General features: G+C 33.0%; 1 protein-coding gene across 3 annotated transcripts in view; it reads right to left on the bottom strand.

Annotated features, from left to right (window-relative positions):
- LOC143051884 (U4/U6 small nuclear ribonucleoprotein Prp3-like) overlaps nucleotides 1-15,188 on the bottom strand; it is a 33,803-nt gene that overhangs the window by 3,662 nt on the left and 14,953 nt on the right. For all 3 annotated transcript variants that reach the window (XM_076224877.1, XM_076224878.1, XM_076224876.1), the window contains exons 7-18: nucleotides 14,827-14,853; nucleotides 14,325-14,418; nucleotides 13,320-13,417; nucleotides 12,654-12,741; nucleotides 12,168-12,269; nucleotides 11,403-11,461; nucleotides 10,799-10,881; nucleotides 9,912-10,055; nucleotides 7,469-7,568; nucleotides 6,488-6,601; nucleotides 5,329-5,447; nucleotides 99-185 (exon numbers count right to left, since the gene is read on the bottom strand). In XM_076224877.1, coding sequence (XP_076080992.1) covers nucleotides 99-185; nucleotides 5,329-5,447; nucleotides 6,488-6,601; nucleotides 7,469-7,568; nucleotides 9,912-10,055; nucleotides 10,799-10,881; nucleotides 11,403-11,461; nucleotides 12,168-12,269; nucleotides 12,654-12,741; nucleotides 13,320-13,417; nucleotides 14,325-14,418; nucleotides 14,827-14,853 — 1,115 coding nt within the window. The remainder of the gene's footprint in view (nucleotides 1-98; nucleotides 186-5,328; nucleotides 5,448-6,487; nucleotides 6,602-7,468; nucleotides 7,569-9,911; nucleotides 10,056-10,798; nucleotides 10,882-11,402; nucleotides 11,462-12,167; nucleotides 12,270-12,653; nucleotides 12,742-13,319; nucleotides 13,418-14,324; nucleotides 14,419-14,826; nucleotides 14,854-15,188) is intronic.

Genomic DNA, 15,188 nt, shown 5'->3' on the forward strand with positions numbered 1-15,188 from the left:
ACAGACGATGCCGGACGACGACAACGGATGCAAAGTGATGAGAAAAGCTCACTTGGCCCTTCAGGCCAGGTGAGCTAAAAACATGTTTTAGAACTGACCATCGTCTTTTGATCTTTTCTGTGTGTCTTCATTCCACTTAATCCTGTGCATCATTAACCGACGGAATTTTCTTTGCTGTTTAGGACCTAGAAATAAGAACATAAAAGTCAGCATTCCATCATAGTATGTTAAATATCATTTTATTCATACTTTCATTTTATCTACTATTTTATTTACTCTAAATTTATTGGTCTATTGTAGACTGTATGTAGATTTCTTTTGTCATTAGGATTGTGTTTCATTAATGTTTACCACACATCTCCATTTATTCATACATAATTAGATCCACAAATTACACTGCAACTTTAGGAAACACAGCTAGCCTTACTGACTTTTATAGTTAATTCTTATGTTGTACTGTTACACCACTATTTTGAGTAGTATGTTGACAATGCCTGTAACAAGTGATACCAGGGATAGATCGTTCAGTGGAGTACGTCGGTTGAAAACATATGTACGATCAACCAAGAATAATGATAGGTTATCATTGCAAGCATTAATGCATATTCATCAGGATTTCAGTGTACTGGTTAGTAATGGAGATGTTCATTTCTGCTAAGACCCGAAGAGCAGATTTTGGACAATTTTGAGTAAATTATGTCTCCCAAATATGTGTTGCATATGTATTCAATGTACAATGGTTTACCCTATTCAATAGAATAGTTTTCCATTAATGAATTTTCTATGTAGCAGAAACTTCCTATGACTGAAAAAAAAATCTGCATAATAGGTCCCAAAAATTTGTTTGCCTCACTTTGTTCAGAGAGCAGGGATGATTCCAGGTGTTTTCAAATGGGTCCCTTGAACATCAATTTGGGAATTTTTATCCCAATTGGGAATTTTTTTATACATACAATATAAGACGAAGTAATGTCATTATACCGTAACAAGAGTGCACACGCTGAAATGTCTCGCCTTCTTTACTAATCATTGATATTATGTTGATAGCCCTAAGTATAAAGCTTTATTACAACTGTCTCATAAACTTAACATTAACCAAGATAACTAAACAAAGACCAATGAACCATGAAAATGAGGTCAAGGTCAGATGAACCATGCCAGGCAGACATGTACAGCTAACAATGCTTCTATACAATATATATAGTTATACTATTACTTATAGTCTAAGAAAAAAAGACCAAAACACAAAAAATTAACACTGTGCAATGAACTGTGAAAATGAGGTCATGGTCAAAAGAAACCTGCGCTACTGACATAAAGATCATAAAATATTTCCATACACCAAATATAGTTGACCTATGGCATATAGTATTAGATAAATAGACCAAAACTCAAAAACTTAACTTTGACCACTGAACCATGAAAATGAGGTCAAGGTCACATGACATCTGCCCGCTAGACATGTACACCTTACAATCATTCCATACAACAAATATAGTAGACCTATTGAATATAGTATGAAAAAAACAGACCAAAACACAAAAATTTACCTATAACCACTGAACCATGAAAATGAGGTCAAGGTCACATGACATCTGCCCGCTAGACATGTACACCTTACAATCATTCCATACAACAAATACAGTAGACCTATTGTATATAGTATGAAAAAAACAGACCAAAACACAAAAATTTAACTATAACCACTGAACCATGAAAATGAGGTCAAGGTCAGATGACACCTGCCAGATGGACATGTACACCTTACAGTCCTTCCATACACCGAATATACAAGCCCTATTGCTTATAGTATCTGAGATACGGACTTGACCACCAAAACTTAACCTTGTTCACTGATCCATGAAATGAGGTCGAGGTCAAGTGAAAACTGTCTGACAGACATGAGGACATTGCAAGGTACGCACATATCAAATATAGTTATCCTATTACTTATAATAAGAGAGAATTCAACATTACAAAAAATCTGAACTTTTTTTTCAAGTGGTCACTGAACCATGAAAATGAGGTCAAGGACATTGGACATGTGACTGACGGAAACTCTGTAACATGAGGCATCTATATACAAAGTATGAAGCATCCAGGTCTTCCACCTTCTAAAATATAAAGCTTTTAAGAAGTTAGCTAACACCGCCGCCGCCGCCGCCGCCGCCGCCGGATCACTATCCCTATGTCGAGCTTTCTGCAACAAAAGTTGCAGGCTCGACAAAAACAGAAAATGTATATTAAGTTTCACCTGTACACTGATTGAAGAAGTTATTGGATTCAGACCAGGGAAGTTGTACATGTTGTAATACATGAATATCATTACACATGATTCACTATCATCTTAACTTTGGTAAACGACGCCTATTACAAAAACATATATACCAGCTAACATAAACCTATGGCAAGCCCTTTAGCTATTTATTCAAGTCAATCGAATTTCAAATTATCTCATAATATATTAGATATCTTATATGATATATAAGATTTGTATAATATATAAGATTTATATACATGTAAGATGTCTCATTTAATATATGAGATATCTTATATAATTTCATTTTTAAAAGCTATCTTATATATCATATGAGATATCTTATACTTTATCCATACTGATGACATCGTATTTCATGAATGGTCTATCATCAACATTATTTTCAACAAAAACATAACCGGCTCTATTAGGCATTCTCCTTTTACGAGATCGGCGCCCATTAAAATTTATTCATCAATGTAATACAAAAATTTGCTCTTTGCCAAGGTTTGATGTGACACCCATTTTGACAAAAAGCATGTGTTTGACCAACCTGCTAAGTGATCTACTTTTACGAGATCAAATACTCCCGTAACATTTTAATCAATTGAATCCGGCTGCTAAAATTGTTACCTGATGTTGACATAATCAAATCGTTGTTAATAAAATGCAATCGTAGTCAGCATTCTTATCCAGATTTTACTATGTTTTGACGACAAACTATGAAAAATTATAATTGCCGTAATCGGTGACAGAAACTTTTCCGGAAATACCGATTTTTATTCTATTTTCTGGAATTGGGAATTTATATTCACAAACATTTTTTGGAGGCCGCTGGCTGATTTCAGGGCCGCTATAGTGGAATCATCCCTGGAGAGATATATGCTTGCACATCATTTTACACTAGCTACACCTCTGGTTGCTGTGTTACATATTTATTTTTGGTTCATATTTTAGTACCTTATTTGGGCATGTATAGTTCACACTTTTTTTCCTTAAATATGTAGTTTGTACAAGGGGTGCGGACTATACACAACTATAGACGGTTTTGGAAATTTAAATAAAAAAAAACTAGATGCGTCAAAGCGACACGAATGGCCCCGTCTCAAATTGTTGAAAAATCTGCAATTTCAATAACACATGTGGGCACAAACATGATGGTAGTCTCACATATAAAAAATCAGCTCAAAATCTGGAGATGTATAGAAGAAAAGTCTGTATAACTGATTTTCAAAAATTTATCTAAGTCCAAAGCCCTAAATTACAGCAAAAATTAGCCGAGCGGAAAGAAACATAAAACTTGATCTGTAACTCATCATGAGTAACTCATATACCAAAAATCATCCCAATATCTGAAAGTGTTTAGAAAAAAAGTCTGTATAAGTGTGATTTTCAACAATTTATCGAAGTCCATAGCCCGTAATTTCAGCAAAAATTAGCAGAGCGGAACAAAACTTAAACTTGATCTGTAACTCATCTTGGTTAACTCAAATGCCAACAAGAGGCTGTCACAACGACAGCAAACCGGATTTATTAACATTTATTTGTGTCCTGCCAATATCACAAGAACCATAACTGATGAATGCTGAAAGTGAAAATCATCAATATCAAATTTGACCTCCATTTTGTAGTCAGTATCAACATATCAAAATTTGAAAAGCTTAGATTGAATGGTTCATTAGTAAATGCAACAACGTGAATGGAAACGCCATTTTACGATCTTTCAAGAACCATAACTCCTGAACGGTAAAAGTCAAAATCGTCATTATTAAACTTGACCTCTATTTTGTCATCAGTAACAACATATAAAAATTTCAAAAGCTTTGGTTGAATGGTTTATGAGAAAATGCACGGACACGACTGGAAACACCATTTTTCAATCTTTCAAGAACCATAACTCCTGAACGGTAAAAGTCAAAATCGTCATTATTGAACTAGACCTCCATTTTGTCATCAGTAACAATATATTAAAATTTGGGAAGCTTTGGTAGAACAGTTCATGCGTAAATGCACGGACACGACTGAAAACTCCATTTTTTAATCTTTCAAGAACCATAACTCCTGAACCGTAAAAGTCAAAATCGTCATTATTGAACTTGACCTCCATTTTGTCATCGGTAACAACATATTAAAATTTGGGAAGCTTTGGTAGAACAGTTCATGCGTAAATGCACGGACACGACTGGAAACTCCATTTTTCAATCTTTCAAGAACCATAACTCCTGAACGGTAAAAGTCAAAATCGCCATTATTGAACTTGACCTTCATTTAGTTGTCAGTAACAACATATTAAAATTTTAAAATCTTTGGTTGAACGGTTCACGAGTTAATGCACGGACAACATTTGATTGCCGCCTGCCCGCCCGCCGTACATCCCCAAATCAATAACCGACATTTTTGTCACAAAAATCCGGTTAAAAATCATTCCAATATCTGAAAGCGTTTAGAAAAAAACTCTGTATAACTGTGATTTTCAACAATTTATCAAAGTCCAAAGCCCGTAATTTCAGCAAAAATTAGCGGAGTGTAACAAAACTTAAATCTGATCTGTAACTCATCATGGTTAACTCACATACCAAAAATCAGCCCAATATCTGAAGGCATTTAGAAAAAACAGATAATGGTTTGTTGCGGAATGACGGAATGACGGAATTTCGGACAAGGGTAAAACTATAAAACTATATGGCACCGACAACTTCGTTGCGGGGCCATAAAAAAAAAAAAATTGTTTTTTCTGCATTAATTATGTATATTGGAGACGTTTATCATATTTATTTCATTTAATTCTTATTCTTTTATTCTTTTTTACCTTTTTCTCTTCAAAATTGATTATTCAAAGTAAAGGGTGTGACATCCTGCATAGGTAATCAAGAGGGGTAATTAAGCTGTTAGTTTTCTCGTTTGAATTGTTGTCCATTTGTCATTTTGGGACTTTTATAGCCAACTTTGGGGTATCAGCTTTGCTCATTCTTGAAGGCCGTACAGTGAACTATAGTTTTGTTAATTTCTGTCTCATAAGCAATCATACCACATCTTCTTTTTTATGTTATCTGACAGTAGTGTATACATACCTCCTTCCACGACAACAACGTTACAATCTTTGTGACAGACAGCAATTCCTGTCATGAACAGCTGATTTGCATTAGCTTCTACCTTAAATTTCTTTGCTGGATTTTTTAAATCTTTCAATCTGAAAAAAAAAATCATTTTTAATCAATTTGATGAGGTACTATTATAAATAATCACAACAAACAACTTTTGCCTACAACTATTTGTGTGAGGCACAGAAACAAGTACTGAGGTAAACAAAGGAAAGCATGCTCATGGGGTATCATTTACAAAAAATTGACACCATATAAAAAATAGTTCTGATTTATCTAGATCTTTGGGTGTATTTTGGCAGCCATTTTGGGAAAAGTCATTAACAAATTAATATTATGAATCAGTTTTGCAATTAAAAAGCATATTCCTGTATATCAATTTTCCATGAAAACCTATCATACAAAGATGTCTTCTAAAGTTGTGATATAACATGACCAATAGTGAGTTTGAACCTACGTTGCTGCATGCAATTAATTGAAGTATTATATATACTGTAGCAGAAATGATCATTCCCAGGCCAAATATTAAAATCTTTCCATTTCATACATGAAGAAGCCATTTAAGAAAGATGAATGAGTCAAAAACATTATATTCTATGCCAATTATGTTGTGTAGGATATTCTGTTAATTTAGAAATTTTTTGCAATGTTTTCATTATTGCATAAAATGCAACAGGGTTATAATCGCAATAGTTTAAACTCACATTTTGATTTTTTTTTATATAAAATAAACAGGATTTTCCTAAATATTGCCAAAAATGAAATTCCATCTTAGTCTAAAATGACAATAGAAAATGCATACAATAATTTCTAAATTAACAGTAATCTGTTAAAAGTTGCCTAGAGTTAAATTAAGGTAGTACATCACATTTTCTATAACATTAGGCCAAATAACATATATTTTAAGTTTCCTATTACCTCATAGAAAAAGATAGGTACGAAGATAGGGAATTTATTTTACAATTATTTTGTTTACATTTATTCTATATATGGGAGAGAAATTCTTATTTTAACACTGCTGATTGAAAAATGACAAAAAAAACCTTTAAGGTAGGCTATTTCTAAGCTTAAAATATAGGGTAGGGTAGGTAGAGAGATAGGAAACACATTATATCTTATCTGGCCTTACCTATATACAGAAACATGAACACCAAGCGTGGTATCTTCTTTAATTTTTCTCATTTTCTTTTCTCGTCGCTGCTCTGTTGTCAGTTTTCTGGCAGCATTGGCCTCCTCATGAGCTCTGTAAAATTTAAATTTAAATAAAAATTTAAAGAAATTTTGCTGTTTTTGGTTATTATCTTGAATATTATTATATATAGAGTTAAACTTTATATCAATTTTTACTAATTTTTTATTAATTTGGTAAATTTTTACAAAATGTTTTCCTCTGTGTAACTAAAGGGCAAAGTTTATTATAGATAGAGAAAATTGTAAGTAGCAAGAATGTTCAGTAAAGTAAGATCTACAAATACATCCCAATCATCAAAACACAATTTTGTCATGAATCCATCTGTGTCCTTTGTTTAATACATGTATGCACATAGACCAAGGTGAGCGACACAGGCTCTTAAGAGCCTCTAGTTGAAACTGCACAGTTGCCTATAATTTCTCACTTCAACTTTCTTTGAACTATGGTGGATAGGTGACTTATGGCAATCATAACACATCTCCTTATCTTTATATTCAGTAATTTTTGAATTTCAACTAGGAACTAAAGTATATTCCTGAATTTCAACTAGGAACTAAATATAAAAAACAAGATGTGATATGATTACCAATGAGACAACTGTCCACAATAGACCAAAATGACACAGACATTAACAACTATAGGTCAACCTACGGCCATCAACAATGAGCAAAGCCCATACCGCATAGTCCACATCTCTTTATCTTTATATTCAGTAATTTCTGAATTTCAACTAAGAACTACAGTACATTTCTGAATTTCAACAAATAACTAAAGTATATTTCTGAATTTCAACTAAGAACTAAAGTATATTTCTGAATTTCATCTAAGAGCTAAAGTATATTCCTAAGTGTCAACTAAGAACTAAAGTATTTCAACTAAGAACTAAAGTATTTCAACTGAGAACTAAAGTATACAAACTTCTGTCTTTTCTCCATCTGAGCTCTCACATGAGCTTCTATTTTTGTCGGGTCCTGGACTGCCTCTGTTCCTAACACCCTCATCAAGTTAGCCATCCGTACTGAAAAAACATAAAATATCAATAAATATCCTACTTCATACATGCCTATCAAGGTAAATAAAGACAAAGATCGCAGACTTTAAACCCTGAACAGTTGGAACAAGTATGGACACAACATTCAAGCTTGATACAGCTCTGAATTTGGATTGTGATTTAATCGTTGACACAACATAGGTTTCTGACATTTCATTCAATTTTTGTTGAAATCAAACAAAGTTTAATTTTGGACCTCGATTTGGACCAACTTGAAAAATGGGCCCATAATCAACAAGAGGCTGTCACAACGACAGCAAACCGTATTTATTAACATTTATTTGTGTCCTGGCAATATCACAAGAACCATTACTGATGAATGGTGAAAGTGAAAATCGTCAATATCAAATTTGAACTCCATTTTGTCATCAGTATCAACATATTAAAATTTGAAAAGCTTAAATTGAATGGTTCATGAGTAAATGCAACAACGTGAATGGGAACGCCATTTTACGATCTTTCAAGAACCATAACTCCTGAACGGTAAAAGTCAAAATCGTCATTAATAAACTTGACCTCTATTTTGTCATCAGTAACAACATATTAAAATTTCAAAAGCTTTGGTTGAATGATTCATGAGAAAATGCACGGACACGACGGGAAACACCATTTTTCAATCTTTCAAGAACCATAACTCCTGAACGGTAAAAGTCAAAATCGTCATTATTGAACTTGACCTCCATTTGGTAATCAGTAACAGCATATTAAAATTTCGGAAGCTTAGGTAGAACAGTTCATGCATAAATGCACGGACACGACTGGAAACTCCATTTTTCAATCTTTCAAAAACCATAACTCCTGAACGGTAAAAGTCAAAATCGTCATTATTGAACTTGACCTCCATTCTGTCATCAGTAACAACATATTAAAATTTGGGAAGCTTTGGTAGAACAGTTCATGAGTAAATGCACGGACACAACTGGAAACTCCATTTTTCAATCTTTCAAGAACCATAACTCCTGAACGGTAAAAGTCAAAATCGCCATTATTGAACTTGACCTTCGTATAGTTGTCAGTAATAACATATTAAAATTTTAAAAGCTTTGGTTGAACGGTTCATGAGTTAATGCACGGACAACATTTGATTGCCGCCCGCCCGCCCGCCCGCCGTACATCCCCAAATCAATAACCGACATTTTTGTCACAAAAATCCGGTTAAAAATCGAAGTACATGTTTAGATACAGCATATCAAAAAACCCCAATTATTCAATTTTTGATGAAATCAAACAAAGTTTAATTTTGGACCCTTTGGGCCCCTTATTCCTAAACTGTTGGGACCAAAACTTCCAAAATCAATCTCAACCTTCCTTTTGTGTTCATAAACCTTGTGTTTAAATTTCATAGATTTCTATTTACTTATACTAAAGTTATGGTGCGAAAACCAAGAAAAATGCTTATTTGGGCCCCTTTTTTGCCCCTAATTCCTAAACTGTTGGGACCAAAACTCTAAAAATCAATCCCAACCTTCCTTTTGTGGTCATAAACCTTGTGTTTAAAATTCATAGATTTCTATTTGCTTAAACTAAAGTTTTAGTTCGAAAACCAATGTGTCTTTGAACGACGATGACGATGACACCACACCAACGTCATACCAATATACGACAGTAAAAAATAATTTTTGCGGTCGCATAAAAATCAGCAAAAAATTTGGAGCTAAACTTACACTTGATCTGTGTGACTCATCATGGTTAACTCACATACCAAAAATAATGGTTTGATGCTGAATGACGGAATAAATGACAGATTGACGGACAAGGGTAAAACTATATGGCATCGACATCTTCGTTGCCGGGCCATAAAAATAAATTAAATTAAAAAAAACAACACAGGTTTATCTTAAGTTGATGTGAAAGTAAAATAAATATACTTTTCATACATTTAAACCAGAAAAAAGTAAAACAGGAGATCTTCAACATGACAGGACAACAAAATGACATATGATTTTTTTTTACAGTAATAACTGAATAATACAACAGGCTAATCATTGCATTTAAGGAGCATAAGCTGTCAAATTCAGTTGTAATTTGTAGCTAATGCATTTGAAGTAAAACTCAATTCTTTTAACATCTTTTTTATGCAGTATCCTCACATATAACATTTATTTATATATATAATGTCATAACATTTGATTGGAGGGGAAAACATTATTTGGAGAACCTAATAAAACCCTTAAAATATAAAAAAAAAAAAAAGATGTGGTATGATTTCTATCAAGGGACCAAATGACACAGAAATTTACAAATAAAGGTCATTGTAAGGCCTTCAACAATTAGCCTGATGCAGTTAAACAATGCCTTATTTCTCCTTACCCTTTGGCTCTGGTGGGGGCAGTAAACCAAGTCTTATTTTTTCTTGTTCCTCTTTCTGAGCTTCCTGTCTGTTTTGGCGACGTAATTTCTTTCTCTCCTTCTTTGTGAGGTAGACTGGAATTTCTGGTTCCTTATCAGGCTCAGCTAAGGAAATGATATAAAACAGAAAATTAAATATTGATAATTTTATACTGGGTCTAGGCTCAAATTTATCAACCAGCTTTACAGAGCTAGGAGAAAAGGTTGCCATTCAGTTACCGGTACTGTGATCCTTTATCTTTTACTCATTTTAAACTAAGATATTGAACCCTATATACCCCCAACAAATATATCTAGAGGAGCAAATACATTAATGATTCGGACAAATCATTTAAATAATTAAACCTCTTATTGAGATTAGAGACTTTCATAGTACTGTGGGATATATAAATGTCTAGAAGTGTTTGGGCTGTCTATATATAAATACAATATTAGGTCAATGTCAGTGACCTAGTTTTGTTTTTATACTGCAACTTAAACTGTTACATTGATAGCTTTTTAAATCGTAACACAAATGTCAAACTTATTTTCAACCCTTAATGAACCCCTGATTGTGGAGAAAGTGTTCCATGATGAAATTAACATTATTCAAAATAAAGCTATGTTACTATATTAAGGAAATAAACACAACTAGTTGCAGTATAAATAACGGCATGGTATCTATGTGTTAAAGCCATTTTTTTCTACTTTATATAAATGCAACGCCTAACCTGTATCATCATGAGATTGGTGCCGTGACCAGGGTGTTATCTTGGAGGTTCTACCTGAGATTATTTTGTACATGTACATACAGGTTTTGTGTTAACTTTTTATAGCATTGTAATTTTAATACAAAGGCACATAAATACCTGGAGGTTTCATCTGTATGGGATGTTCTACAAGGTTTGTGATACCAGTTAAAGACTCTACAAGATTCTCTAAATCATTATACCTGCAAAAAAAGATTAAGAAAATAAATAGGGGATGTGTTCATGGGACCCAGATGATGCCCCTGCTTACTTATAAAGGGACATACCTCAAAAACTTTAAAAGTGATGCGTCACAAATTCTTACTTTATCTGAGTTTTGTGGCAATAAGCATTGTGTATATGTTAATTTATTTTGGGTTTATTATTTTCTGTTTTCGAAAAGCAGCACAGAAAATAAGTTGAATTCCCAATGATGTTGTGTCTGAGGACATGGATGCCACCACTCAAGCTTGCTAATAATTTTTTTTGGGAGCATTTGATGCAAACTTAAGTTTAAATGGAGTTGGAAGGAAAATCTATCAAAAGTGCAGTAACGACAAAATAAGGGGCTCTCAAATGGTGAGTGACTAATTACACAAATCCCAACTCTAAGAGTTTTTGGCTTAGCACTGTGCATGTGTTCCATAAAATTTGAATTCCGATTGTAAAATGAATGTGTAAATAAACGTTCTAATAATGTGATAGTAAAATATATAAAACTTACGTGTGTGAAGGTAAAATATATGTATCCCACCATTCTATGTCTGGTATTTCTCCTTCACCCTGTAAGGCAAAAACATGTCTCTCAAAACCCATTTCATTTGAACAATGTACCTAACAAAAAACCAAGGTAACTGAAGCATGACTTCCTCTCTTTTTATTTTGTTAATAGTTTTTCTTTCATGCTACATTTTAAGTTTCCCAATTGCTTGAGATTTGTATCCTTATAATTCTACAGCAACAGCAGATTCGTAAGTCAACTTCGAATTTCAAATAAAAATTATATTTCTTCTATTCCTAAATTTACCACTCAAAATATTCTCTCTAAAAACTGTTCCTAGAATTCTTGTTCAATCTCATAAATATAACTCATTTGAGGTCAAACAATGTTGAGAACAGATATTGACCACTACATGACTTTTGTGCTTGGTAATATTTTTAATAAAAACTTCAGTGTGTAGAATGGCAACAGACTTTATATTGATTTTTTTTAGCATTTTCGGCAAGTGTCCTGTTTAGTGTGGAGCTGTTTGAAAAAGCCCTGAGTGGTACTGAATCAAAATGAGGAATATTGCAAACTTAGATCATTGCTGCCTTATGTAATTATATAAACACAAACACTTACAACTTCTTATCTTTTATGTGGCTTATTGTGTGTCATGCTTTCTTAAATCAAAACGTGACAAGTCTGTTGCCTTACCCTATTAATGAAAACGTTAAAAAAAAAAACACGCAATAAGTCTGTCACCATTCTGCATTGACAACTTACTAATTCTTTCTTTGGAGCTATTGTTGCTAATTTTGCTGCTGATGCAATACCAGTCCTCTTTGCAGTATAAGCAATTTCATTCTGCAATCTTTCTAGCTGTGCCTGAAATATAAATATCAAAGTTATTTGGTTACATTAATGAATACATAGACATTATGTTCATGATGTTCAGTGGTTGTTGTTTCTTGACGAAGATGATATCTATGTCATTGCACTGTTTGAATTTTCCAGATTTTATTACAATCTTAATCTTTTAGTTGTATTATGACAGAAAAAGTAAGCAGAAAAATAGACTTCTGCTAGGTTTTTATCAAATTTCTCTTTCATTGAAGTTAAGATTTATAGTTGAATCCACTTTAATATTTGAACTTTAGTGGATTGTTATCTCATTGGAATTATACCACATCTTCTTATTCTGATTTCTAGATTTTTGTTGTTGACTTGTTGACAGAAGTCAAAATGAAAATAGAGAAACATCCTACTTACTTTTGTCCTTAATCTTTGTGCCACTTGCTCAAACTTTCCTTTCTCATGAAATTTAAATCCTCTTTTGGGTCTCTGTGCAGCTTTCACACTGTAAATAAAGTTTAAAATATAGATCAGTAATAAAGAGGAATTACTAACATAGAGTTAACTAAAAACAACATTATTGATTTTGTTAATTGAAGACATTTAAACTATGTGTATCGGCAAAAATGAATGTATGACAAATAAAAAGTATAGGCAATGCTGTAAAAAAGTAAAATAACAAAAATACTGAGGAAAATTCAAAACGGAGAGTCCCATATCAAATGTCAAAATCAAAAGCTCAAACACACCAAACGAATGGATAACAATTGTCATATTCCTGACTTGGTACAGGCATTTTCTAATGTAGAAATGTGAAAATGTAAACTGTGAAAACATACAATTAACAGAGTCTTGCAATGGTTCATAGTCTAACCAGTTTAAATCCTTCATGAGGAGCTTTATCGTAAAGTTTAATTATACATTTATCATTCTTGCATCTTTACTTATTGGCCAAAATAATATTTTGTTAAGAAATTATTTATTGCTGATGTCTATGTTGACCTCTGGATGTCTTGTGTTGTGTTGTGTCGTCGGGTTGATGTTTCATTTAAATACTAAACATCTCCTTTTTTTAATACATACTCAACTCTAGGATCAAAGAAGTTGCCCTCAGTTATTTCCTCTGGAGGTTTCTCAAGAATTCCCTTAAAATCTTTGATTTTTTTTGCCCTGATGTTTGCCTGTGAAAATAGAACATATTTTGTATTACAATAATTTGCTACTATCAATCTTTGATTTTACAGTCACAAATTTTTAATACTTAGAAATCAAATAAGCAATTGTTAAAATAAACTCTGCATTTCGTTGTAAAAGAGAAATATCTATAGACAGATGAATTATAAATAGTTGACACAGGAATATGTCTTGACGTCAGCATAAAATTAGATTAAGAAAATCTGACAGACATCAACATTTCTTATAATTGGTTCAAAGTTACTGGACCATGCAACTTTAAAGAAAATATCACTGATCTATCACAACTATCAAACTAACTTAAGGAGACAACTTTAAAATGGTTGACGTCTCCAAATCGGCACCACCGCCATTATAAGTCTCGCTTTCCTCAACTTTCATTGCAGGCAATACAAAAATTACACTAAAATTGAGATTGGAAATGGGATATATGTCAGGGAGACAACAACACAATCAAAGAGCAGAAAACACAACGAGTTCACCAATTGGTCTTCAATACAGTGGGGGCGGGCTTCAGCTACAGTAAGCACAGCACAGCTCAGTGGATGTCAATGTGCAGCATCAGCTACAATAAGCACAGCACAGCTCAGTGGATGTCAATGTGCAAAGTTCAAAGTATTTATTTTTACCCTTAGTGTTGGCGTGTGTTGTGTAAGCTGTATAACTTCTCCTGTAAACTTACCCTTAGTGTTGGTGTGTGTTGTGTAAGCTGGATAACTTCTCCTGTAAACTTACCCTTAGTGTTGGCATGTGTTGTGTAAGCTGTATAACTTCTCCTGTAAACTTACCCTTAGTGTTGGTGTGTGTTGTGTAAGCTGTATAACTTCTCCTGTAAACTTACCCTTAGTGTTGGTGTGTGTTGTGTAAGCTGGATAACTTCTCCTGTAAACTTACCCTTAGTGTTGGTGTGTGTTGTGTAAGCTGTATAACTTCTCCTGTGGCTGAGTCAATGGTTCGTCCTTCTCTGTCTAAAATCAGTGGTGGTGGACTGAAATACAAAGAAAAAGACAAACATTCATCTATATCAGTTAAAAATTAAATAAATGTATTTTATTCAGTGTCATCTCCTATTGACCATTTATCCATGTATGGTCGCAATCACATAAAAGTATTTTATTCAGCACTCAAAAACCACCCTCATGCATACAAATCAATGATCAACAAAAGTTGTGATCAAATATGATTACGGTTACATTCCAATGACTAGTAATGTGTGGAAATTTTGTCATATGCAATGCAGCATTATATGTATATTTTAAGATTATCAAAGAGAGGGTGTTACAGTGACAACCTCATTTAAAGGTGACAGATTCTAATTTTAGGGAAAAGTCTATAAATTTAAATTGAAAGCAGCCATTGTTATCTAAACTTATAATTATAAATTTTATTAACTTACTTTGCTAAACCACCAGGCACACTTTTTCTGAAATGAAAAGAAAAACCAATAAATATTACAACCATAAAAACAAACTAGTTTATACATTTTGTATATTAAGGAGGTAGACCTAGGTTAAGGGAAATAACTCTTAAAATCATCAGTACGTTTATGTCAACCATTTTTTAAGAATATATTCTAAGCTTCTAGGTTACATAGATTATTTTCAATCTGTTTCAGGTAAATGCTTAAAATACATGGATGAACTTGACTTTTACAAACGCTTAACTGATTTAAAGAGTTATCTCCCTGAACCAAGGTCTACCCCCTTAAATTCCAATGTTTACTTAATTTTCTAAGGTACATGAATGTTAAATTCTTAT

This window comes from Mytilus galloprovincialis, chromosome 11 (assembly GCF_965363235.1).
Source record: "Mytilus galloprovincialis chromosome 11, xbMytGall1.hap1.1, whole genome shotgun sequence".
Lineage (NCBI taxonomy): Eukaryota > Metazoa > Mollusca > Bivalvia > Mytilida > Mytilidae > Mytilus > Mytilus galloprovincialis.